Source organism: Ambystoma mexicanum, chromosome 11 (genome assembly GCF_040938575.1).
Source record: "Ambystoma mexicanum isolate Mex_15411 chromosome 11, UKY_AmexF1_1, whole genome shotgun sequence".
NCBI classification, from domain to species: Eukaryota; Metazoa; Chordata; class Amphibia; order Caudata; family Ambystomatidae; genus Ambystoma; species Ambystoma mexicanum.
The window spans coordinates 96,859,663-96,885,191 of record NC_090934.1 but is presented as its reverse complement, the minus strand read 5'-3'; the positions used below and the strand labels follow the sequence as shown (position 1 = coordinate 96,885,191).

Below are 25,529 nucleotides of genomic sequence, written 5' to 3'. Positions count from 1 at the left end.
GTGGTGGCTGGTGAACTTTTGGCCTAAATGGGTGCAAATGTATGCGCAGAATATGCGTGAGTGAATGAGCGCATCGAGGGAGCCCGAGCCAAACAAGGGGTGCTCGGGGAGTTCTCACCTCAAGACATTTTTTAAATAATGGGTTCAAATTGTGCATTTTAGGCCACTTTCTGTGAAAAATTGGGTAAAAAGCCATACTGTTTGCAGTCAGTTTTGTATGTTAGCACATGAAAAAAAACAATAGATGCAAGTCACCAACAGTGCACAGGAGCTTTCTCCACACATGTCCATGATGCCTTTGCCCACAAAATATGGCAGCATATAAAACATGTTCATGCTTGTTGTGCCCATAAATGTCTGTGGAGGCTTCACCAATAAATATCCCACTATACTACATAAGGATATAAGGACTCACATCCAGTAAAAAATGCAATGGCACAGAAAAAAGTACCACACTGGCTATACCAACACATGCCTGTTTACCACGTAATGACACTTAAGTTTGCTTGGAGCCTTAATACCAAGTACAAAAATGCCATGACACACAAAGAACATATGGACAGACTGGAGCCTCCAATGTAAGCCAGTCTAGCCATGTAAAACACTCATCATGTTTACTTTACCCTTGATGCCAAGTAAAAAGTAACAAAAGCCACGCCACAGTAAGAAAGTAAATGGGCATTACCACCACCAATGTAGGCCAGGCTAGCCATATAACAACACTGAACATGTTTGCTTTACCCTTGATGGCAAAAAAAATATGTTGTCCTACATTAAAAAAGTATATGCAGACTGGCACTTCATGTACTATCTTAATGTGGTGCAGCATCGTTTACTTGGCATCAAGGGAAAAGCAAACATAATCAGTGTTATTACGTGGCTAATCTGGCCTACATTTAATATAGGGCAGCCTAGCCACACAAGAACACTGATTATGTTTGCTTTACTCTTGAGGGATGTATATGGGCTGTGCAGTGGATGTTGAGTTCTGAGAGACCTTGTAAACACCTGGAGCACCAGTCTGTAGTGTATACATATGTACTATTTATTTTATGTTTTTTTAATTATTTGTGTTCAAGAAATGTGCTGGTTCAGCAGCAGTACCAACCACTTATTGGCCAGCATGCAAAATTAAACATTGTTTTGGGGCTAACAAAAGAAACAAATCACCGGTTTTAATCTGAGAAACCCTGGCCAGTAAAGGAATGCCTTCTTGAGAGACAAAACAGTGCGTTATCTCTGAAAAAGTAGCTTTTTAAAAAGGATATCATTTAACTCCACTGATATTGTAAACTTGCTCTTTTTAAAATGTTTACAATCTTCATGTCATACAATCACTTCCTGTGTGCATTTCAGATACAGAATAGTACACGTGTCTTGCTGAGCAAAGCACACTATCAAAAGGTAGAATAGCCTTAACTTTTTTTCCCATGGAAGGTTATCATTCTAACTTGACTCTTTCGAAATAACACTGTGAGAAAAGGGGACACATATCCTCAATGGGCAATGAGGGCCCTGGCTGAAATCAAAGAGCACTTTGAAGACATAAGCATGAGCACAGATCTTTATGTTTCATAAATATGTCTGTGATTAAAGGGTTGCATACGTAAATCACTATTTATTATTGTTTTAGTTTATTTAATTTGTATAAAGCAGTGGTCTTGAAACTGGGGGACGGTACCCCCTGGAGAGGCCTGAAGGATGACCACTCCTTAAAAAGGGATTACGATGACTGTTATTGATATAAAAAAATATTACGGTCACTGCTTTTAATATAGACTATAAGAAGTAGACAATCTGCTTATATTTTAAAGTGCTTGTCCCCCCAGACATCCTTTGGGCCCCCTACAGGGGCCAATACCTGGGGGTGGAGTGGCCTGGAAACAAGAGCTGAGGGGGACATTATGTGAAAGTTTGAATACCACTGGTATTCAGGGAGACACAATGCTCCTTTGATCACAAATGAATGTACAATAGTTAAGATATCAGATTTCGATGGGAAGTAGAGCCATTCTGACCAGGCAGTAGAGGGGAGTAAATGGACCAGTAACCAGGGAAAATACTTGGGCAGACCTACATGAAGGACAATCAACATTAAACATTTTTAAGTGCACGGTATGGCCAGCTGTGTAAGGGATGTGATCACCACAAAGTGCACAATGCACACTGGGCTTGGTGCCATTTAATTATTTTTAGAACACTTATCCTGACATCAAATTGTAGTAAACATGAATTATATATATTAATTTGTACAGTCAGAGAATTTGGATCTGAGGATAAAATGGCTGCCAATTCCCATGTTAAGAGAGTCTCCAATAGTTTTAGAACAGGAGGGGGTGGGTATCAGGGTAAGGGCATCTGTGCATATGGGGCGGGTGCAATTGCACCAGGACACAATGCACAGACATCCTTAGAGAATGATGCATACCGTGTTGTTATGCTACATCATACTGTATATGCAAGCCATATTATTTGGCAATGTGCTTCACAAATAAGCATGTGAAAGGCCTCATACTGCAGATACACATAATTCATTACATTGAATAACTTGTGCAATAACTTTGTGTTTAAAATAAATAACTTTTGTTTTGTATAGCACTTGCTGGCAAATTTCTTCCAAAGTACTTGCTGCCAAAGCATTTTAAAATAATTTCAGCACATCGGTGCGTTTGTTTCTCATTCCCCGCATGTCTCTTCTGTGCTTGCACACCTTCAGCCTCCAACCCAGCCCACCATCCATCTCATTGGGCATCTGGGCCCACTAAAGACCTCCACTCCGGGCAGCCTCTGCACAGGCAGCCCCTCGGTTAAGGGCCCCAAGGCAAAGGGCAGCTCCTGAAGAAGCAGCTCCAGGCTGTGTTTTCCGTGTTTGTCTGGTAATCCAGCCACAACCAACCAGCAGTAACCGATAAAGTAAGTGTGGTGTAGGTAGGGAGTACAGCCATTACTGTATTCCATTAAGTACCACACCTCTCTCATTACCTAGTATCCTATCTCCTCAGCATTCAGCCCATTTATGCTTATCAGCCATAGTCAGCATTTAAACTACTTGTATAAGGAAGCCCTTGAATCTATCCTAAATCTGTAGGGAGACCATACTAGGCACTAAGCAAATTGTGTTAGCTGGCCACCGTTTGCATATGGGACAATTTAAAGGGAATAGAATTGTGTAGAATAGCATGCATCACATCTATGTAGAATTGTGGAGATTAACATACGTCACGAGATTAGCATGTGTGACATCTAGCTAGAATTGTGGGGATTAGCATGTGTCACTTTTAGATAGAATTGTGGAGATTAACATGCATCACATCTAGATAGAATTGTGGAGATTAACATATGTTACGAGATTAGCATGTGTGACATCTAGATAGAATTGCGGGGATTAGAATGTGTCACTTTTAGATAGAATTGTGGAGATTAACATGCATCACATCTAGATAGAATTGTGGAGATTAACATATGTAAGGAGATTAGCATGTGTGACATCTAGATAGAATTGTGGGGATTAGCATATGTCACTTTTAGATAGAATTGTGGAGATTAACATGTGTCACATCTAGATAGAATTGTGGAGATTAACATACGTCACGAGATTAGCATGTGTGACATCTAGATAGAATTGTGGGGATTAGCATGTGTCACTTTTAGATAGAATTGTGGAGATTAACATGCATCACATCTAGATAGAATTGTGGAGATTAACATATGTTACGAGATTAGCATGTGTGACATCTAGATAGAATTGTGGGGATTAGCATGTGTCATTTTTAGATAGAATTGTGGAGATTAACATGCATCACATCTAGATAGAATTGTGAAGATTATCATGTGTCACACTTAGAATTGTGGAGATCTGTCACATCTAGGTTGCACTGCAGAGATTAACATGTGTCACATCTTGATAGAATTGTGGAGATAAGCATGCGTCACATTTAGACAGAATTGTGGAGATTATCATGTGTCACATTTAGACAGAATTGTGGAGATTATCATGTGTCACATTTAGACAGAATTGTGAAGATTATCATGTGTCACACTTAGAATTGTGGAGATCTGTCACATCTAGGTTGCACTGCAGAGATTAACATGTGTCACATCTTGATAGAATTGTGGAGATAAGCATGCGTCACATTTAGATAGAATTGTAGAGATTAACATGTGTCACACCTAGATATAATTGTGAGTTATTAGCAAGCGTTGCGTCTACATAGTGATATCACTTGCCAACCCTAGTAAAAAACTCAGCTGTCTGCATACACCTCTCGAACTCTGAATCAAACACAACCATATCTCTACAGCAGAACAAACCGCAACCGCTACACTACACCAGAACAACAAAACAAACCACACATAGCCTAGCACAACAACATAAAATGGCTACCAACTGAAAATCACACCTAAATTTAGCAAACGGTGTAAACCGAACTGAAGCTAGCAACTGCACATAACAGATCTCTTGCTGCCGCTGATGCCTACTAATCTCCACCACCCAGTCACCATCTTGCCTTACAGATATGCCAGAGCGTCCGGGGACCACGTAGATGGTGATAGTGCGCGGTATAAGAAGCCTATAACATAACATTTAATGCAGAAATGAACAATACTATGTTGGATCTACTGAGTTGTTTTGCATATATTTCCATTTCCATTGGTCCCTTCGCCTCTTTTCTATTTCCCCTGGCATTCGATGTACAGTAGCACACCGGCAGAAAGATCAAATAGGACATTAAGAGCCGTTTCAACATCACCTCAGCAGTCAGGTCCATCTGCACATGAAAGGAGCAGCAATCTATTGGCCTCAATAGGCACTTTATTGAGATGATTTGTCAATGTGCGACAATCTAGTGACCAACATCAAGGGTGACGGTGATGTCACTGAACTCTACGTGACTGTCTAAAGACATTGATTGATTCAAGGGATGTCAAGCACATACCTAAAGCTCAACCCAACCAAAACTGAACCTGTACTCATCACTAGCAATTCAAAGCAAGACTGATCCAAGATTGGCACTGTCAAGTGGCACTGTCCTTCACAACCCACAAAGGCAAGGCATCTAAGACAGCCGGGTCCCAACACACAATGTTCCTCAAAGTCAAGCCGTAGTGTCCTCAAGCTGATGTTAGGGCCATCCTATATAAGCTCTACTCTTCTGCCACCGGGATGGTGGCAATGTCCTACTAGATGGAATCTCCAACCGAATATTGCCCCCCAAACACCCGCAAAAGTGTCATATTCCAAACCTGCTGCAACACATGCAAGGCAGGTGCAATCAAGCCGCCTCTCTACCTGGCAGAATAACTTGGCATCAATAGAGTGCAATGAAGCACCAAGAGCCCTAACCCGCCCATGATCAAAACCAGGATCTAGGAGAAGGAGAGCACCAGAAGACAAAGGTTTGCCATCTGGGACAACATCTCCCCATACGCCAGGCTTACCCCGGCACTACTAGAATTTCAATAGGAACTGAAGATCCAATTCTTTAACATCGACAGTTTTTTTGGGTCAAATGTGGCCAGTTTTCTGGGCAAAATGGGCCCCTTTGAAGTGTTACCTCACAGTGCACGTAAAGGTTTTGACCATTGATACTAAACAAAAATTCTTTTAAATGCCCAATTTGCAACAAATATGCCCAAAAATTTACAAAAAATTCCCCTGTGGGTATTCTACCATAAAAGGAATATATTGCCATTTACGACCGTGGGCTCCTTGTTCAATCGTACCCGAGATACTTTTATGCCCCAGTCCGACTCTTCCCAAGGACGTGGATGGCCATAACTTGGCAGTACAGTGGTTAACAACATGTTTTTCCACTCATGACACAGCTTTCAATGCTTGCACCTCACACTCCGGTTCCTGAGTCCCACCTTCCCACCTAACGCCTTTCTGAAACCCCAAATGTGTACCTTATCCTGAACTGCCCCCAACCTTGGAATCTGCCCCTGAGGACTATGCTAGGCTTCGCTCACCAGCTAGACTTGCGCTTTATACAAGATGGGAAAGTACACAGATTCTAAACCCTCCCATCCACCTCTTGCAACTTACTTTGACAGTCGTGGAAGAGTTGGGGAAGCGAAGGGTGTAGACGCCGCTGGTGGTCACTCCAGACCGGTAGACTTCCGAGCAGTCCTTGAAGTCCTTCTGCTCGTCCTTGGAAACCATGGGAATTTCTGGAAAGGAGGAGTGAGAGGCGTGGTTACTTTGCAGGGATCTCTTGATACAACAGAAGACCCAGATCTCCCAAACTCTAGGCTTTTATATCATGTCGGCCGGTGTCTTGCATAAACTTGTAACTGGTTTTCTTCCGCAGTTATGGGGTTGCAATCTCATAATTGAGCACGCTTTGAGCTTGCAGTACCGGGCAGGAGATAGAGGCCGAGACCATGGATGTTAAGTATTGAAAGTGGTGATGTTTGTCAGAGCGACCATGGCATGCAAACATTGTCCACCTGTGCCAGTGTTCCTATATGAAGGTGGTGATAGGACCTTAACTTGTGATGGTGCTGGTAGTGATAAGCTGCATCACCCAATTCCAACGTCCTGATGGAGAAAACACAGCAAGAAGACCCCTGAGGGTATGTCAGCGATTGGATAGGCATCCTCATGACAGCAGGGTCGCCACCAAGGAGTAACAAAGGAGGGCCACCACCACCCTTATAAAATTGCTGCCCCCCCACTCAATGAATGCAACTTTGCCCACAAGGCCACCCCTATGAAAAGGTCTGGGGGTGCCACTGCATGTCAGGCAGAACCTGACATGTTGCTGACTCAGCATTTTCCTTAGCGCCCTCGGTTGATTTCCAGCGCTATAAAAATCCTTCAGTACATAGGTACATACATACGTACAGCTTGGCTGCCCTTTTAGAAGCAAGGTCATTATGGAAATGCCCACCCACTCAACTTCAAGTTCAGTGATGCGCTCACCAACGCAATGACCAAAGAAACAGGTGCCATCTTGGTATAGAGTGATTGAGATAGACCACTCTGAGACCGCTCAGAGGGGTCTTTTTAAATCGAACTGTCACACCCCAGCTGCAGATGAGGGCGGACAGAGGCTAACAGGCAGGGTTAGATTGGAAAATGGAAGACACGGTCAAATTGGGTGTTTTTGTTCGTGTTTGTGTGTATGTTATGGGAGAAGGTAGCGTGGTTGGGCGGGAGATAAGTTATGTTTAAGGGTGTTCGAGTGGTGGTCCAGGCGGAGTGTTGGTGTCATTGAAGGGAGGGACGGGTGAGTATGTGTGTTTGTCTGTCTGTTCGTGTGAGCGCGTGTGTCTGTGGTGGGGGTTTCGGGTGCTCTATTTTGTCTGCAACTGGGGGAGGAGCAAAGAGATGTTTGGGCGTGAAACCACCGTTTTAAGGTAGAGGGAGAGTGGAATTGGGTGAAGTGGGGTGTAGGAGATCAAGTACCCCCCCAAAATGTGATATATAATGAATATTGAGGGCTGTGCCAAATCGGCTGCAAATAATCGATCTTTTTGGTGTGCGGCCTTCAATATTCAACTACACCACATAGAACCGCCATCTTTCATAAGAAACCATTTCATGTAGCAAGCTGCGTGCTGAATCATCCCACCAATGGGAGAGGAGCCACGTGCCACAACGGTGCCACGCTACCCACTAATACTCACGGTTGCACTGAGATACCAGGTCCATGAGCCGGTTCACTGTTTCCATGAGCGCCGACTGTTGCTTCTGTAACAGGGTGTTGTTGAGCATGGCCGTGCCCAGCTGCTGCCCGAGCTCCCCGATTAGCTGACTCTGCTTGGAGAGCTCCTCTTGGGTATGAAGTTTCTCAGCTTTGATCACTTGAAGCTCCTCCTCGTGTCTACCGGCGATCTCCAGAACCTTCTTCTCCAGGAAACTGAGGGAATGAAGAAGAAACCTGAGAGTCACTTACTCTGGTTATCCACTCTCTTCCGTTGATTATCGAGTCACTTACTTAGCTTGGTCCAGAACATTTCCCTAAATGGATATGATATTTTATTTGTATCGCGCTCGTAAACAAGTGTTTCAGAGCACGACAAGCTAAGGGAGGGGAACAGGGGAGAACAAAACAACGCTCTCACTAGGCCCAGTGACATTGAGATCGTGCATGGGAAAGGGAAAGGGGAAAAGTGCATGGAAGGGGGAGAGTGGAAAGTGCAGAGCAGAGGATAAACAGATAAATAATAATAAATACAAATAAAATATATAACGAGCAATAACCAGGGGTAGTGCAGCCAGCAAGTGGCAAGTGCTGTGTTTACGGCAGCAGAACTGGGTAAGTCTGATAAGTGCATAAAAAGAAGAAAATGGGGGGAGGGGAGACTGTATGGGTACAGATACAGTCCCCAGTGCAAGGGGTGACCAGGAGGCAGTACAGGAGGGTGGCAGGGTGAGCAGGTACCTGGGCCCAGGGGACAGAGGGTGGCCAGGTGCCCAGTGCCAAGAGAGAGCAGATCAGCAGGGGGGAAGGGGAGCAAAGGCAGATGCAAAGAGGAAGGTCTTAAGGTGCTTCCGGAACCGGAGATGGTTCTCCTCAAGTTTTAGAGTGGCAGGGAGGCTGTTCCAGAGGGAGGCCCCAGCCGGAGGCAGAGATTTACCCCGGGCTCGTTTCTTTGAGAAATGACTGACCCTGGGGGAGTTAGAGGTAGAGGAGTGAAGAGCTCGAGAGGGGAGGTATTTGCGGAGGGATAGCTGAAGGTATTTTGGACCCAGGCCGCAGAAAGCCTTGTGGACAATCCAGATGTAAATTTAATCCTTGCATCCACTGGGAGCCAATAGAGAGATTTCAGAGCTGGAGAGATACGATCCCAGGCTTGAGGCCAAGGACAGTGGGTGGTCAGTTTCCAGAGGAATCCTGGGCCCTTGTTCGAGAATGACCACACCACAGTGCATTCCGAGTTTACAGGTAGGTAGCCCAAAAAGTGGTTCAAGAAGTGGTTTGTAGTTGTCACATTTATTCACATTCTGGACCAATATAACTACCAGATTCTACACTCTTTCTAGTCTGTGGAAACCAGCATCACAATGCATTTTACGGGGGCAGCACTGGCATGACATGACAGAATGGTATGGCGATTTAATTTCCTGGGGGCAGTGTTGATGCATCTGTATGATGTATTTTACGGTGGCAATACTGGGGTGACTTTATTAAGACTGGCATCAACCTTTTCTTTGGGCACTGTAGATATGAGCACCGTAATGTATTCTACTGTTACAACGCTGGCATGCATGGCACTGTTTAAAGTGGCATGACACTGATAATATGCTACAAACTGTTAGTGTGAAACTGGCATGGAAATGTGGAATTTGGCATGGTGATATTTAAACTCTCAGTCTTACATAGAAAGATGAAGTTGGCACCTTTAGTAACCTGGCATACAGGTGGAAACATAATTGCAGCTGCGTCTGACTGTAATTGTATTACCCAGCACTGGAACAGTGCATTGCATGAAATGATAAACCTCACACACAATGCTTAATATGCATTGGCAAAAGGTACGGATTTTGCTTTTGGGTGGGCATGGGATGAGCAGAACATTTGATACTACGTCACGTGGCCATGGGATGGCAACAGGTGGCAAAAGGTGTTAGTACCAGTCGATAGTATGGCACTGCCTGACAAATGCCCATCTAATGCCTATACAAGAGCCAAAACTGTTGGTTTTGCCACTGCTTGTTTTAAACAGGAATTCCGTCCAAGGAACACATGCAAGGACACTCATATTACCTATATACCGATTGGCTGAATTCGCACTTGGTTCAATCATTTTTGTATTCCAGGAGCTGATTTTTAACTGTAATGAAGCCATTACCTTTTCGAAGTGTGAAAAGGCCAGTAAGCAGGCCGTGCCCTGAGGAGACGGGAACCCCTCTAAGCCGGAGGGGGGGGGGGGGATGCTTACCAGGGAGACATCCAGAGCCAGTCCTACCCGTGAGGTGGACGGTGAAAGTAGAGTGTGCCCACATTCCTGTCCCGCCCCTCCATGTGCCAGTGTGTGTCTCTGCAGACCCTCGCATCCAGCCATGCCATTATACCTAAGTGCTCGGCAGTGTTTCCCTTGTGTTATCAGAGCTGTTTAAGATACTCAGAGAAACTGACAGAAATCTTCAAAAGAAAATAAAACGGGCAGAAACAGCGCACCTGAGAAACTGAAACTCTACAGAGCCTCCAAAATGCTACTCCATCAGGGAAGGCGGCCCTAAGCAGCCTGATATTCAGGGAAGGGTGAGGGAGCCGCCGGAGACAACAGCGTCCTGCGTGGCAGCCAGTGAGACGGTGCAGTGCTGGGAGAAAGCACCCCCAACAACCCCCCCCCCCCGCCCCCCAGACCACAAGAGATTGATTAATGTTTAATGTTCCCCGTGAACATTGTAGCTTCTTTTTGAAGAAATCTCTTCTGGCAACTGACCCTAGCTTCTACTTCTACAGTTTCTTCTTTTCTTCTGCGCCCTAATGCCTGTGGGCTCTGGCGCGAAATAAACCGACAAATAAATAAATAAATAGAATCGCGGGAAACCAGGGACCAGAACTGTAGCATCAACCCTGCTACCATGTCATGGACATTAGGCGGCAAGCGACCCAGAGCAGGGCTTAAAGCCATTTTCAAAGCATTCCCATTCAAATACCCATCCCAGGAAGAGGAACGCAGACCATGGGAAAGTGACCAGCAGGGAGGAACAGGAAGCAGGAAGTGTGGGCTTTCCAGGTGAGGTCAGAGGTGCAGGTGGAGGACGACCAACAGACCAGCAGGAGGATGAAAGGAACAGCGGCTTGTGAAGGAGATTGTTGGAGCAGGTGAGGTATTGGTGTCTCTGTTTCAGTGCGCCTGTTTTTTTGTGTTGCACGTGGATAGACAACGTTAGTGTTAGGAGTGAATGTGAAGTGAGTGATACCGGGTGAAAGGAAGGTGTTTGTGTAGTTGGGAGGAGTGTCGTGGTGGGAGGAGGGAGGTAGTAATGTGAGGGGGACTGCTGTAGTTCGAGGAGGAGAGTAATGTCATGTTGTGGGAAAAAGCAATGTGAATGAGGGTAGTTGCAGAGAGAAGGAGCAGTGAAGCGGATTGGGAGGAGTGGTCACACCAAATGATGGAGGCAGGAAGTAATAAGAGTAAAACATCACAGGGACGAAGAACTCGTAGGAGGAGTAAGGAAGGAGAGCGTGGTAGTTAGAGCAGAGGAGAAGAACTGAGTGGGAGTAAGGAAGGAGAGAGTGGTAGTTAGAATTGAGGAGCATAACTGAGTGGGACTGAGTAAGGAAGGAGAGAGTGGTAGGTAGAGTAGAGGAGAATAACTGAGTGCGAGTGAGTAAGGAAGGAGAGAGTGGTTGTTAGAGTAGAGGAGAAGAACTGAGTGGGAGGGAGTGGTAGTTAGAATTGAGGAGCATAACTGAGTGTGAGTAAGGAAGGAGAGAGTGGTTGTTAGAGTAGAGAAGAAGAACTGAGTGGGAGTGAGTAAGGAAGGAGTGGCAGTTAGAATTGAGGAGCATTACTGAGTGGGAGTAAGGAAGGAGAGAGTGGTAGTTAAAATTGAGGAGCATAACTGAGTGGGAGTGAGTAAGGAACGAGAGAGTGGTAGTTAGAGTAGAGGAGAAGAACTGAGTGGGAGTGAGTCATCTAGCCTGAAAATTACAGAGCAAGTGCAGGGAACTATCCAAACTCCCATTAGAACACCCTATTTTTATGTATATCTTCAAGGAGGACGGTTTGAAGAACCTGTCAGCGTGTGCACGTGCCTCCCTGTGCTGTGTGGACAGAAAGGCTGCTTGGCATTGCTGAAGCCGAGTCTGAAATACGAACATGATGATTGCCATTATTCTTCTTCGTCCCAGTATACGTGATCACGTGTTTCAAAGAGGCTGCAACCCAGGAAACATGGCGCAGAAATGTGCTACCTGCTTTAATGTATGAAATATAGGGATAACTGTATTTCTGTTGCAATGATCGGCTGTAAAGTACACATGTGGCCTGCGATAGCAGAAGAAGCGATGATGGCAGATGTGAAGTTGGTGCAAAAATGTTGACCATATGATGTGTTGATCATCACAAGTGATAGAAACTGTGTCAGTCAGTAGTTTCATCAAAGTGGCTACACTTATTTATGAGCAAGTTGATGTGCAGTGAATATTATAGGATGATGATATAAAGATGTGCTGTGGGCGGGGCCACAGAATGATGTCTGGAGTGATACTTTTACAGTGGTACACTATACCCACCTGTGCCAAGGAATGCACTTTTATTTACGGCGGCTCTACTGGTGCGCCTGTGCCAAGGAATGCACTTTTATTTACGGCCGCTCCACTGGTGCGCATGTGCTTAGGAATGCACTTTTATTTATGGCGGCACTACTGGTGCCGCTGTGCCAAGGAATGCACTTTTATTTACGGCGGCACTACTGGTGCGCCCGTTCCTAGGAATGCACTTTTATTTACGGCCGCTCTACTGGTGCCCCTGTGCCAAGGAATGCACTTTTATTTACGGCGGCACTACTGGTGCGCCTGTGCCTAGGAGTGCACTTTTATTTACGGTGGCTCTACTGGTGCCCCTGTGCCTAGGAATGTACTTTTATTTACGGCGGCTCTACTGGTGCGCCTGTGCCAAGGAATGCACTTTTATTTACGGCCGCTCCACTGGTGCGCATGTGCTTAGGAATGCACTTTTATTTATGGCGGCACTACTGGTGCGCCTGTGCCAAGGAATGCACTTTTATTTACGCGGCACTACTGGTGCGCCTGTGCCAAGGAATGCACTTTTATTTACGGCGGCACTACTGGTGCGCCTGTGCCTAGGAGTGCACTTTTATTTACGGTGGCTCTACTGGTGCCCCGGTGCCTAGGAATGCACTTTTATTTACGGTGGCTCTACTGGTGCCCCTGTGCCAAGGAATGCACTTTTATTTACGGTGGCTCTACTGGTGCACCTGTGCCTAGGAGTGCACTTTTATTTACGGTGGCTCTACTGGTGCCCCTGTGCCTAGGAATGCACTTTTATTTACGGCGGCTCTACTGGTGCACCTGTGCCAAGGAATGCACTTTTATTTACGGCCGCTCCACTGGTGCGCATGTGCTTAGGAATGCACTTTTATTTATGGCGGCACTACTGGTGCGCCTGTGCCAAGGAATGCACTTTTATTTACGGCGGCACTACTGGTGCGCCTGTGCCAAGGAATGCACTTTTATTTACGGCGGCACTACTGGTGCGCCTGTGCCTAGGAGTGCACTTTTATTTACGGTGGCTCTACTGGTGCCCCTGTGCCTAGGAATGCACTTTTATTTACGGTGGCTCTACTGGTGCCCCTGTGCCAAGGAATGCACTTTTATTTACGGCGGCTCTACTGGTGCCCCTGTGCCAAGGAATGCACTTTTATTTACGGTTGCTCTACTAGTGTGCCTGTGCCAAGGAATGCACTTTTATTTACGGCGGCACTACTGGTACGCCCGTTCCTAGGAATGCACTTTTATTTATGGCCGATCTACTGGTGCCCCTGTGCCAAGGAATGCACTTTTATTTACGGCGGCACTACTGGTGCGCCCGTTCCTAGGAATGCACTTTTATTTACGGCCGCACTACTAGTGTGCCTGTGCCAAGGAATGCACTTTTATTTACTGCGGCACTACTGGTGCCCCTGTGCCAAAGAATGCACTTTTATTTACGGTTGCACTACTAATGTGCCTGTGCCAAGGAATGCACTTTTATTTACGGCGGCACTACTGGTGCGCCTGTGACAAGGAATGCACTTTTATTTATGGCGGCACTACTGGTGCGCCTGTGCCAAGGAATACACTTTTATTTACGGCCACTCTACTGGTGCCGCTGTGCCAAGGAATTCACTTTTATTAATGGCCACTCTACTGGTGCGCCTGTGCCAAGGAATACACTTTTATTTACGGCCGCTCTACTGGTGCACCTGTGCCTAGGAATGCACTTTTATTTACGGCGGCTCTACTGGTGCACCTGTGCCAAGGAATGCACTTTTATTTACGGCGGCACTACTGGTGCGCCTGTGCCAAGGAATGCACTTTTATTTACGGCCACTCTACTGGTGCGCCTGTGCAAAGAAATGCACTTTTATTTACGGCCGCTCTACTCGTGCGCCTGTGCCAAGGAATACACTTTTATTTACGGCCACTCTACTGGTGCCGCTGTGCCAAGGAATTCACTTTTATTAATGGCCACTCTACTGGTGCGCCTGTGCCAAGGAATACACTTTTATTTACGGCCGCTCTACTGGTGCACCTGTGCCTAGGAATGCACTTTTATTTACGGCGGCTCTACTGGTGCACCTGTGCCAAGGAATGCACTTTTATTTACGGCGGCACTACTGGTGCGCCTGTGCCAAGGAATGCACTTTTATTTACGGCCACTCTACTGGTGCGCCTGTGCGAAGAAATGCACTTTTATTTACGGCCGCTCTACTCGTGTGCCTGTGCCAAGGAATACACTTTTATTTACGGCGGCACTACTGGTGCACCTGTGCCAAGAAATGCACTTTTATTTACAGCGGCACTACTAGTGTGCCCGTGCCAAGAAATACACTTTTATTTACGGCGGCACTACTGGTGCACCTGTGCCTAGGAATGCACTTTTATTTACGGCGGCACTACTACTGTGCCCGTGCCAAGGAATACACTTTTATTTTACGGTGGCACTATTAGTGTGCCCGTGCCAAGGAATACACTTTCATTTACGGCGGCTCTACTGCTGCGCCTGTGCCTAAGAATGCACTTTTATTTACGGCGGCTCTACTGGTGCACCTGTGCCAAGGAATGCACTTTTATTTACGGCGGCACTACTGGTGCGCCTGTGCCAAGGAATGCACTTTTATTTACGGCCACTCTACTGGTGCGCCTGTGCGAAGGAATGCACTTTTATTTACGGCCGCTCTACTGGTGCGCCTGTGCCTAGGAATGCACTTTTATTTACGGCGGCACTACTACAGTGCCCGTGCCAAGGAATACACTTTTATTTACTGCGGCACTACTGGTGCCCCTGTGCCAAAGAATGCACTTTTATTTAAAGTTGCACTACTAGTGTGCCTGTGCCAAGGAATGCACTTTTATTTACGGCGGCACTACTGGTGCGCCTGTGACAAGGAATGCACTTTAATTTATGGCGGCACTACTGGTGCGCCTGTGCCAAGGAATACACTTTTATTTACGGCCGCTCTACTGGTGCCGCTGTGCCAAGGAATTCACTTTTATTTATGTCCACTCTACTGGTGCCCCTGTGCCAAGGAATGCACTTTTATTTACGGCGGCACTACTGGTGCGCCTGTGCCAAGGAATACACTTTTATTTACGGCCGCTCTACTGGTGCCGCTGTGCCAAGGAATTCACTTTTATTAATGGCCACTCTACTGGTGCGCCTGTGCCAAGGAATACACTTTTATTTACGGCCGCTCTACTGGTGCGCCTGTGCCTAGGAATGCACTTTTATTTACGGCGGCTCTACTGGTGCACCTGTGCCAAGGAATGCACTTTTATTTACGGCGCCACTACTGGTGCGCCTGTGCCAAGGAATGCACTTTTATTTACGGCCACTCTACTGGTGCGCCTGTGCGAAGGAATGCACTTTTATTTACGGCTGCTCTACTGGTGCGCCTGTGCTTAGGAAGGCACTTTTATTTACGGCCACTCTACTGGTGCGCCTGTGCGAAGGAATGCACTTTTATTTACGGCTGCTCTACTGGTGCGCCTGTGCTTAGGAAGGCACTTTTATTTACGGCTGTACTATTAGTGTGCCTGTGCCAAGGAATACACTTTTATTTACGGCGGCACTACTGGTGCACCTGTGCCAAGAAATGCACTTTTATTTACAGCGGCACTACTAGTGTGCCCGTGCCAAGGAATACACTTTTATTTACGGTGGCACTATTAGTGTGCCCGTGCCAAGGAATACACTTTCATTTACGGCGGCTCTACTGCTGCGCCTGTGCCTAAGAATGCACTTTTATTTACGGCGGCTCTACTGGTGCACCTGTGCCAAGGAATGCACTTTTATTTACGGCGGCACTACTGGTGCGCCTGTGCCAAGGAATGCACTTTTATTTACGGCCACTCTACTGGTGCGCCTGTGCGAAGGAATGCACTTTTATTTACGGCCGCTCTACTGGTGCGCCTGTGCCTAGGAATGCACTTTTATTTACGGCGGCACTACTACAGTGCCCGTGCCAAGGAATACACTTTTATTTACTGCGGCACTACTGGTGCCCCTGTGCCAAAGAATGCACTTTTATTTAAAGTTGCACTACTAGTGTGCCTGTGCCAAGGAATGCACTTTTATTTACGGCGGCACTACTGGTGCGCCTGTGACAAGGAGTGCACTTTAATTTATGGCGGCACTACTGGTGCGCCTGTGCCAAGGAATACACTTTTATTTACGGCCGCTCTACTGGTGCCGCTGTGCCAAGGAATTCACTTTTATTTATGTCCACTCTACTGGTGCCCCTGTGCCAAGGAATGCACTTTTATTTACGGCGGCACTACTGGTGCGCCTGTGCCAAGGAATACACTTTTATTTACGGCCGCTCTACTGGTGCCGCTGTGCCAAGGAATTCACTTTTATTAATGGCCACTCTACTGGTGCGCCTGTGCCAAGGAATACACTTTTATTTACGGCCGCTCTACTGGTGCGCCTGTGCCTAGGAATGCACTTTTATTTACGGCGGCTCTACTGGTGCACCTGTGCCAAGGAATGCACTTTTATTTACGGCGCCACTACTGGTGCGCCTGTGCCAAGGAATGCACTTTTATTTACGGCCACTCTACTGGTGCGCCTGTGCGAAGGAATGCACTTTTATTTACGGCTGCTCTACTGGTGCGCCTGTGCTTAGGAAGGCACTTTTATTTACGGCCACTCTACTGGTGCGCCTGTGCGAAGGAATGCACTTTTATTTACGGCTGCTCTACTGGTGCGCCTGTGCTTAGGAAGGCACTTTTATTTACGGCTGTACTATTAGTGTGCCTGTGCCAAGGAATACACTTTTATTTACGGCGGCACTACTGGTGCACCTGTGCCAAGAAATGCACTTTTATTTACAGCGGCACTACTAGTGTGCCCGTGCCAAGGAATACACTTTTATTTACGGTGGCACTATTAGTATGCCCGTGCCAAGGAATACACTTTCATTTACGGCGGCTCTACTGCTGCGTCTGTGCCTAGGAATGCACTTTTATTTACGGCGGCTCTACTGGTGCACCTGTGCCAAGGAATGCACTTTTATTTACGGCGGCACTACTGGTGCGCCTGTGCCAAGGAATGCACTTTTATTTACGGCCACTCTACTGGTGCGCCTGTGCGAAGGAATGCACTTTTATTTACGGCCGCTCTACTGGTGCGCCTGTGCTTAGGAATGCACTTTTATTTACGGCTGTACTATTAGTGTGCCTGTGCCAAGGAATACACTTTTATTTACGGCGGCACTACTGGTGCACCTGTGCCAAGAAATACACTTTTATTTACGGCGGCACTACTGGTGCACCTGTGCCTAGGAATGCAATTTTATTTTCGGCGGCACTACTACTGTGCCCGTGCCAAGGAATACACTTTTATTTACGGTGGCACTATTAGTGTGCCCGTGCCAAGGAATACAATTTTATTTACGGCGGCTCTACTGCTGCGCCTGTGCTTAGGAATTCACTTTTATTTACGGCCACTCTACTGGTGCGCCTGTGCGAAGGAATGCACTTTTATTTACAGCCGCTCTACTGGTGTGCCTGTGCTTAGGAATGCACTTTTATTTACGGCTGTACTATTAGTGTGCCTGTGCCAAGGAATACACTTTTATTTACGGCGGCACTACTGGTGCACCTGTGCCAAGAAATGCACTTTTATTTACAGTGGCACTACTAGTGTGCCCGTGCCAAGGAATACACTTTTATTTACGGCGGCACTACTGGTGCACCTGTGCCTAGGAATGCACTTTTATTTATGGCGGCACTACTACTGTGCCCGTGCCAAGGAATACACTTTTATTTACGGCGGCTCTACTGCTGCGCCTGTGCTTAGGAATTCACTTTTATTTACGGCGGCTCTACTGCTGCGCCTGTGCTTAGGAATTCACTTTTATTTACGGCAGCTCTACTGGTGTGCCGGTGCTTAGGAATGCACTGTTATTTACGGCGGCACTAGTGGTGCGTCTGTGCCAAGGAATGCACTTTTATTTGCGGCCGCTCTACTGGTGCGCCTGTGCCAAGGAATGCATTTTTATTTGCAGCCGCTCTACTGGTGCGCCTGTGCCAAGGAATGCATTTTTATTTGCAGCCGCTCTACTGGTGCGCCTGTGCCAAGGAATGCACTTTTATTTATGGCCGCTCTACTGGTGCGCCTGTGCCTAGGAATGCACTTTTATTTACGGCGGCTCTACTGGTGCACCTGTGCCAAGGAATGCACTTTTATTTACGGCGGCTCTACTGGTGCACCTGTGCCAAGGAATGCACTTTTATTTATGGCGGCTCTACTGCTGCGCCTGTGCCTAGGAATGCACTTTTATTTACGGCGGCTCTACTGGTGCACCTGTGCCAAGGAATGCCCTTTTATTTACGGCGGCACTACTGGTGCGCCTGTGCCAAGGAATACACTTTTATTTACGGCCGCTCTACTGGTACGCCTGTGCCAAGGAATGCACTTTTATTTACGGCCGCTCTACTGGTGCACCTGTGCCTAGGAATGCACTTTTATTTACGGCCGCTCTACTGGTGCACCTGTGCCTAGGAATGCACTTTTATTTACGGCCGCTCTACTGGTGCACCTGTGCCAAGGAATGCACTGTTATTTACGGCGGCACTACTGGTGCGCCTGTGCCAAGGAATGCATTTTTATTTGTAGCCGCTCTACTGGTGCGTCTGTGCCAAGGAATGCACTTTTATTTACGGCGGCACTACTAGTGTGCCTGTACCAAGGAATACACTATTTACGGCGGCACTACTGGTGCACCTGTGCCAAGAAATGCACTTTTATTTACGGCGGCACTACTAGTGTGCCTGTACCAAGGAATACACTATTTACCGCGGCACTACTAGTGCACCTGTGCCAAGGAATACACTTTTATTAACGGCCGCTCTACTGGTGCGTCTGTGCCAAGGAATGCACTTTTATTTACGGCGGCACTACTAGTGTGCCTGTACCAAGGAATACACTATTTACGGCGGCACTACTGGTGCGCCTGTGCCTAGGAATGCACTTTTATTTATGGCCGCTCTACTGGTGCGCCTGTGCCAAGGAATGCACTTTTATTTACGGCCGCTCTACTGGTGCGTCTGTGCCAAGGAATGCACTTTTATTTACGGCGGCACTACTAGTGTGCCTGTACCAAGGAATACACTATTTACGGCGGCACTACTGGTGCACCTGTGCCTAGGAATGCACTTTTATTTACGGCGGCACTACTGGTGCACCTGTGCCAAGGAATGCACTTTTATTTACTGTAGCACTACTTGTGCGCTTGTGCCAAAGAATGCACTTTTATTTACTGTAGCACTACTTGTGCGCTTGTGCCAAGGAATGCACTTTTATTTGTGGTGGCTGTTGGAGAGTGTGTTTCCAAACTTGATATTTTAGAGTAGCAACTTATAACATCTCCAGTAAGGTCATCTTCATTTATATTGGGAACAGTGTTAAATGCGATCACAGTTGTATCCTGTGTGTTTTAACAGTGTAAAAACACACTGATTATATCCTGAGAGCTATTTCAGATCGGAACCTCTGACATCGTGGAGCCCTCACCTGCTGCCCAGAGGAGGGGTTCACACTGAACAGGGTTGTATTCCGCAGCAGCTCTTTTGCTACACAGAGAAAACTAGGACATACGGCATTTGCTCGAGAAGGGAAAGTTAGGGACTACCTGAGGGAGTCTAGGTAGCCTGCCTATGGAGACACCACCTACAGCAGAAGAGAAGACCAGGATATAAGGCTATTGCCCGATAAGGGAAAGTTAGGGGCTACCTGGGGGAGTCTAGCTAGCCTGCTTATGGAGACACCACCTACAGCAGAAGAGAAGACCAGGATATAAGGCTATTGCCCGATAAGGGAAAGTTAGGGACTACCTGAGGAAGTCTAGGTAGCCTGCCTATGGAGACACCACCTACAGCAGAAGAGAAGACCAGGATATAAGTCCTTTGCTAGAGAAGGGAAAGTTGGGGACTACCTGAGGGAGTCTAGGTAGCCTGCCTATGGAGACACCACCTACAGCAGAAGAGAAGACCAGGATATAAGACCTTTGCTCGAGAAGGGAAAGTTAGGGACTACCTGGGGGAGTCTAGGTAGCCTGCCTATGGAGACACCACCTACAGCAGAAGAGAAGACCAGGATATAAGACCTTTGCTCGAGAAGGGAAAGTTAGGGACTACCTGCAGGAGTCTAGGTAGCCTGCCTATGGAGACACCAGCTACAGCAGAAGAGAAGACCAGGATATAAGGCCGGCCTTTGCTCGAGAAGGGAAAGTTAGGGACTACCTGAGGGAGTCTAGGTAGCCTGCCTATGGAGACACCACCTACAGCAGAAGAGAAGACCAGGATATAAGGCCTTTGCTAGAGAAGGGAAAGTTAGGGACTACCTGAGGGAGTCCAGGTAGCCTGCCTATGGAGACACCACCTACAGCAGAAGAGAAGACCAGGATATAAGACCTTTGCACGAGAAGGGAAAGTTAAGGACTACCTGAGGGAGTCCAGGTAGCCTGCCTATGGAGACACCACCTACAGCAGAAGAGAATACCAGGATATAAGGCCTTTGCTAGAGAAGGGAAAGTTAGGGACTACCTGAGGGAGTCCAGGTAGCCTGCCTATGGAGACACCACCTACAGCAGAAGAGAAGACCAGGATATAAGGCCTTTGCTCGAGAAGGGGAAAGTTACGGGCTACCTGAGGGAGTCTAGGTAGCCTGCCTATGGAGACACCACCTACAGCAGAAGAGAAGACCAGGATATAAGGCCTTTGCTAGAGAAGGGAAAGTTAGGGGCTACCTGAGGGAGTCTAGGTAGCCTGCCTATGGAGACACCACCTACAGCAGAAGAGAAGACCAGGATATAAGGCCTTTGCTAGAGAAGGGAAAGTTAGGGACTACCTGAGGGAGTCTAGGTAGCCTGCCTATGGAGACACCACCTACAGCAGAAGAGAAGAACAGGATATAAGGCCTTTGCTAGAGAAGGGAAAGTTAGGGGCTACCTGAGGGAGTCTAGGTAGCCTGCCTATGGAGACACCACCTACAGCAGAAGAGAATATCAGGATATAAGGCCTTTGCTAGAGAAGGGAAAGTTAGGGGCTACTTAAGGGAGTCTAGGTAGACTGCCTATGGATACACCACCTACAGCAGAAGAGAGGATCTGGATATAAGGCTATTGCCCGAGAAGGGAAAGTTAGGGACTACCTGAGGGAGTCTAGGTAGCCTGCCTATGGAGACACCACCTACAGCAGAAGAGAAGACCAGGATATAAGGCCTTTGCTCGAGAAGGGAAAGTTAGGGGCTACCTGAGGGAGTCTAGATAGCCTGCCTATGGAGACACCAGCTACAGCAGAAGAGAAGAACAAGATATAAGTCCTTTGCTAGAGAAGGGAAAGTTGGGGACTACCTGAGGGAGTCTAGGTAGCCTGCCTATGGAGACACCACCTACAGCAGAAGAGAAGACCAGGATATAAGGCCTTTGCTAGAGAAGGGAAAGTTAGGGACTACCTGGGGGAGTCTAGGTAGCCTGCCTATGGAGACACCACCTACAGCAGAAGAGAGGATTGCAGACATTAGGGGTTTACATTCGGCAGAACTCAACAGCGGTTACAGATGCCTGGGTTAGGGAGGAGGGTCTTTGGCAGACGAGGGAGAGAGAGGGATACCCCTAGGGATTCCTCTAGAACCCACACATAAAATAAAAACACTAGAACTGTCTGAAAGGCTCTGAGTGTTTCAATGAAATCTGTGACGAAAGGCTATTCAAAAAGCACAGACATCTCAGGGGTGTCTGTTTTGCGTGGGGTGGCAATAACCATAGGGGCCAACGTGTCCATAGGTGGTCAATTTGTGGGTAAAAATACAAAGAACACCCTCAAGCTGTGTGTCCATTCTCACATGCCATCACTACTCTTTGTTCACTTCTCATGAGAATAGTTCTGGCTTATAGGCAGCGCTTACAACACCACCTAATAGGCAAAACAACAAATTGCGTGATCTTTACCAGCATTTCATCTGTGCGGTAGTGCCCCAGCGTTTCCAGCACTTTTTCAATGTTATGCCACACCTCTATATTTGTCTTCTGTGAGTCCAGTACTTCTCTTCGGCACTCTATTTTGTGATTGGCCGGCAAATTACGTGCTTTGGCGTAATGGCTTTCTATGCTGTTAGGGGGTTGACATCTGAGAAACTGAGATAGTTTATGTGGTGCCTTTAAGACCTCCCCCCTAAATCCGACCACTTTTAAAATCTTATTTCACCAAAACACGTGGCTGTGAAATGTTCCATTTCATACCATTTTTTAAGAAGATTTCTGTGGATGGAACACAACCTGACCCCTCATGGTGGCTTCATTCTCGCTTGCTAGGTTTACTCCAGTTTGTGGAAAATATGAATGCCTACCAAAAATCAGTAGCCAGCACTGCAGCCAAATTCCTCTGAAAGGCCAGTACGACATGTGACAGAGCCAAAACCACATGAGCCCTTTACATGCAGCAAGCAGTCTGACATTTGACTGTCTCTACCCCAGCCCTATTATGTTCTGTGGATTTATACCGTGCATCCCTACCACCCAGGGCCAGTCTCCAGGTGCTTGTGTGGCTTTGCAAGAGAGGGGCGTGTTGAGGTTAGTGAGGATAAGGTGAGAGGATAGGTTCAGAACCAGGAGGAACTGGCATCTTTGAGTGCTGTTTTGCATGTGGGAGTTGGTTCTGGAGGCCCCGTGCGTTGTAACCATATGGGTAAGACTCAGTGTCTTGGGTGTGTGCTAGTGTTTGTGTTAGCATGTTGTGTGGTGTTGGGGTGGGTTGTGGTTGTGTGTACTGGTTAGGTAGCGTCCATAAGGGATCCAGAGTCACAGGCGGCCATAGCTGTACGACTATCTGGTGTCTTGGTGTGTACTTGGCCTTAAGCCCAGGGACCGTATCTCTCCAGCCCTGAAATCTCTCCACTGGCTTCCAGTGGCTGCAAGGATCAAGTTCAAGACCCTTTGCATTGTCCACAAGGCTTTCTCGAGCCCTTCGCTCAGCTACCTTCAACTCTCTATGGGGTAGACTCTTCAGGCAGAGAGTTGGGGGTAGATCTCTCTCCTCTGCAGGTGTCTCCCTCTGGAATGGCATCCCTGCCCCTATCAAACATGAGCCGGACCACCTGATGTACCGCAAGAGGCTCAAAACTTTCCTCTTCTCTGCTTTCTCTCCCTCCCCTGCTGACCTATCTGACCTACCTGTCTGCTGTACCGACTGGCTGCTTGGCTACCCTCAGTGTCTCACTGGGTACCAGGCTCTTTCTTGATCAGTCACCCTTGTACTGCCTCCAAGCCTACCACACACTTAGGGGATGTAACTGTAACCCTACAGTTCCTTGTTCTCCTTGCATTACCCTGATCCTCACTGCCCTGGCTGCACTTACTCAGAGCATTGCTGCCCTGTTTTCCACTCCCCCTTGTACTACCCCCTGCCTTTCACCTTGCACTTCTCATTCTCGCACTTGCACGATCTGAATGACACAGGGCCTAGTAAGATCGTTTGCCTTGTCCTCCCTCTGTCTTCCCTCCCTTGTCTTGTCGCGCCTAGAAACTTGTGTACAGGCACGTTTTAAATGACTCATATCATACTTGCGTTGTTGACGGTTGTATGGACTATGCGGGGTGGTCACTCTAGGTGTGCTTCCAGCATCTCAGAGATGGAGGTGTCAACATAGAATTGATTCTTGGTGTGTTTATGTGTAGTGTGGCTAGCCCAAGGTCTGGTATAGTGAGGCTGGTTATGTTGGAGGAGCAGGAAGGAGAGGTGGGTTAGCAAGTCGGTCGGGCGGTGGTGCACCCCTAGATTACCAGGCAGTGATGTTGGGATTACACAGACGAACATCTGGGGCCAGATTATCAAAGCTTTGCACCTCTGTAGAAAAGTGGAGCAAGCGTATTTTCTCTGTTTCGACAATACGGAATGGAGCAAATAGGTTTAGTTCAAATCAGTATTATTTAAAAAATAAAGCGCCAGGTTGTTCTCTTAACTACTTTTGCTGAATAACATTAAAATAAATGTATACACCTTTTTGTGTTCTGTTATGCAACACACTTAGTACATAAAACAGTCTGATTCTTTTTTGGGCTCATGCAAACTTTTTTTATAGATAATATGGATTGTGACAAAATTGGTTTGCTCCATTTTGTATTATGAAAGCATTTGCTCACTTTTTTGCACTGGTTAATCTAGCACTGGTTAATCTAGCCCCTGGCGGCTCTCAATTGCATCCAAACCAACCTGCTATTTAACAGTTTTGTTTGCCCAGTACCTGGACAGCATCGTTAGGTTTCTATTGGTCTTACTGGTGTCTTGGACTACAACTTCCACCGATACTAGCCAGCATATCTAATGGTGAGGGATCATGGGAGGTGTAGTGTAAAACATCTGGGGAGCCGCAGGTAGCACACACCGAAAGCAAGATGCCAAAACAACAAAGATTGTCTTTAGTGCATTGTGTGTAAAAAAATAATAATCAGTATAAACCCAGCATATGTCATATTTTTAGCTGATTGGACGCTGCTGTGTCTTCCGAGCCTTAAATTGACGATTATTAATTCTCCAGTAGAGATTATTACTCCAACCCGCGAGGTCTTTATAACACGTAAAATGAGAGGTTTTTTTTCATAGGTTTTAATTAAAGCATGTTCTCTGGGGTGGCTTTTCTGTGTAAGGATCCATGGCCACTCTCCTCTTCCATCTCACGCTTTAGTTAATCTTATAAATGGCTGCCCTATTTTGGAAAAAGGCGCGTAAAAGATTCCAGTGAAAAGATGAAGATTCTTTCTGGAGCACCAGGCAAACCTCCTGAAGGAGAAAGCGCCCCTTTCGCAATGGATTGGAATCTTCGTCCTCTCGTTGACTGTTGAGTGCCTTCAATAGTGTTTGTGGACTTGTCCCTGTCACAAATGGTATGCACAAACACACAGTACACGCTGGGAAGTGGACACTTGAGACTGAAGTGGCTTTGCGTCCTCTTGGAACAAACACATTTGGTGGTCGCAGGAACAGAGCCAGTTGTTGCTCAATGGAATTTGGCCGCATTCTCACAGCCCACCGGGCACAAGCAGCTTTAATATCTAGATATGAGCTGCACTGAAGATTGATGGATGGAAGGGGAGCGTGAGTTCCTTGCAGCATTCCCTCAGCCCACCGGGCACACACAGCTTTGGTAGCTAGATATAAGCCGCACTGAAGATTGATGGATGGAAGGAGTGCGTGAGTTCCTGCAGCATTCTCAGAGCCTACCTGGCACACACAGCTTTGGTATCTAGATATGAGCTGCACTGAAGATTGATGGATGGAAGGGGAGCGTGAGTTCCTTGCAGCATTCCCTCAGCCCACCGGGCACACGCAGCTTTGGTA

The 25,529-nt window shown here is 47.0% G+C and overlaps 1 protein-coding gene across 1 annotated transcript in view; it reads right to left on the bottom strand.

Moving 5' to 3' along the window:
* Positions 1 to 25,529, bottom strand: part of LOC138503106 (angiopoietin-2-like) — a 239,575-nt gene that overhangs the window by 118,011 nt on the left and 96,035 nt on the right. The window contains exons 4-5 of the mRNA XM_069622615.1: positions 7,633 to 7,865; positions 6,047 to 6,171 (exon numbers count right to left, since the gene is read on the bottom strand). Of these exons, the coding sequence (XP_069478716.1) occupies positions 6,047 to 6,171; positions 7,633 to 7,865 (358 nt within the window). The remainder of the gene's footprint in view (positions 1 to 6,046; positions 6,172 to 7,632; positions 7,866 to 25,529) is intronic.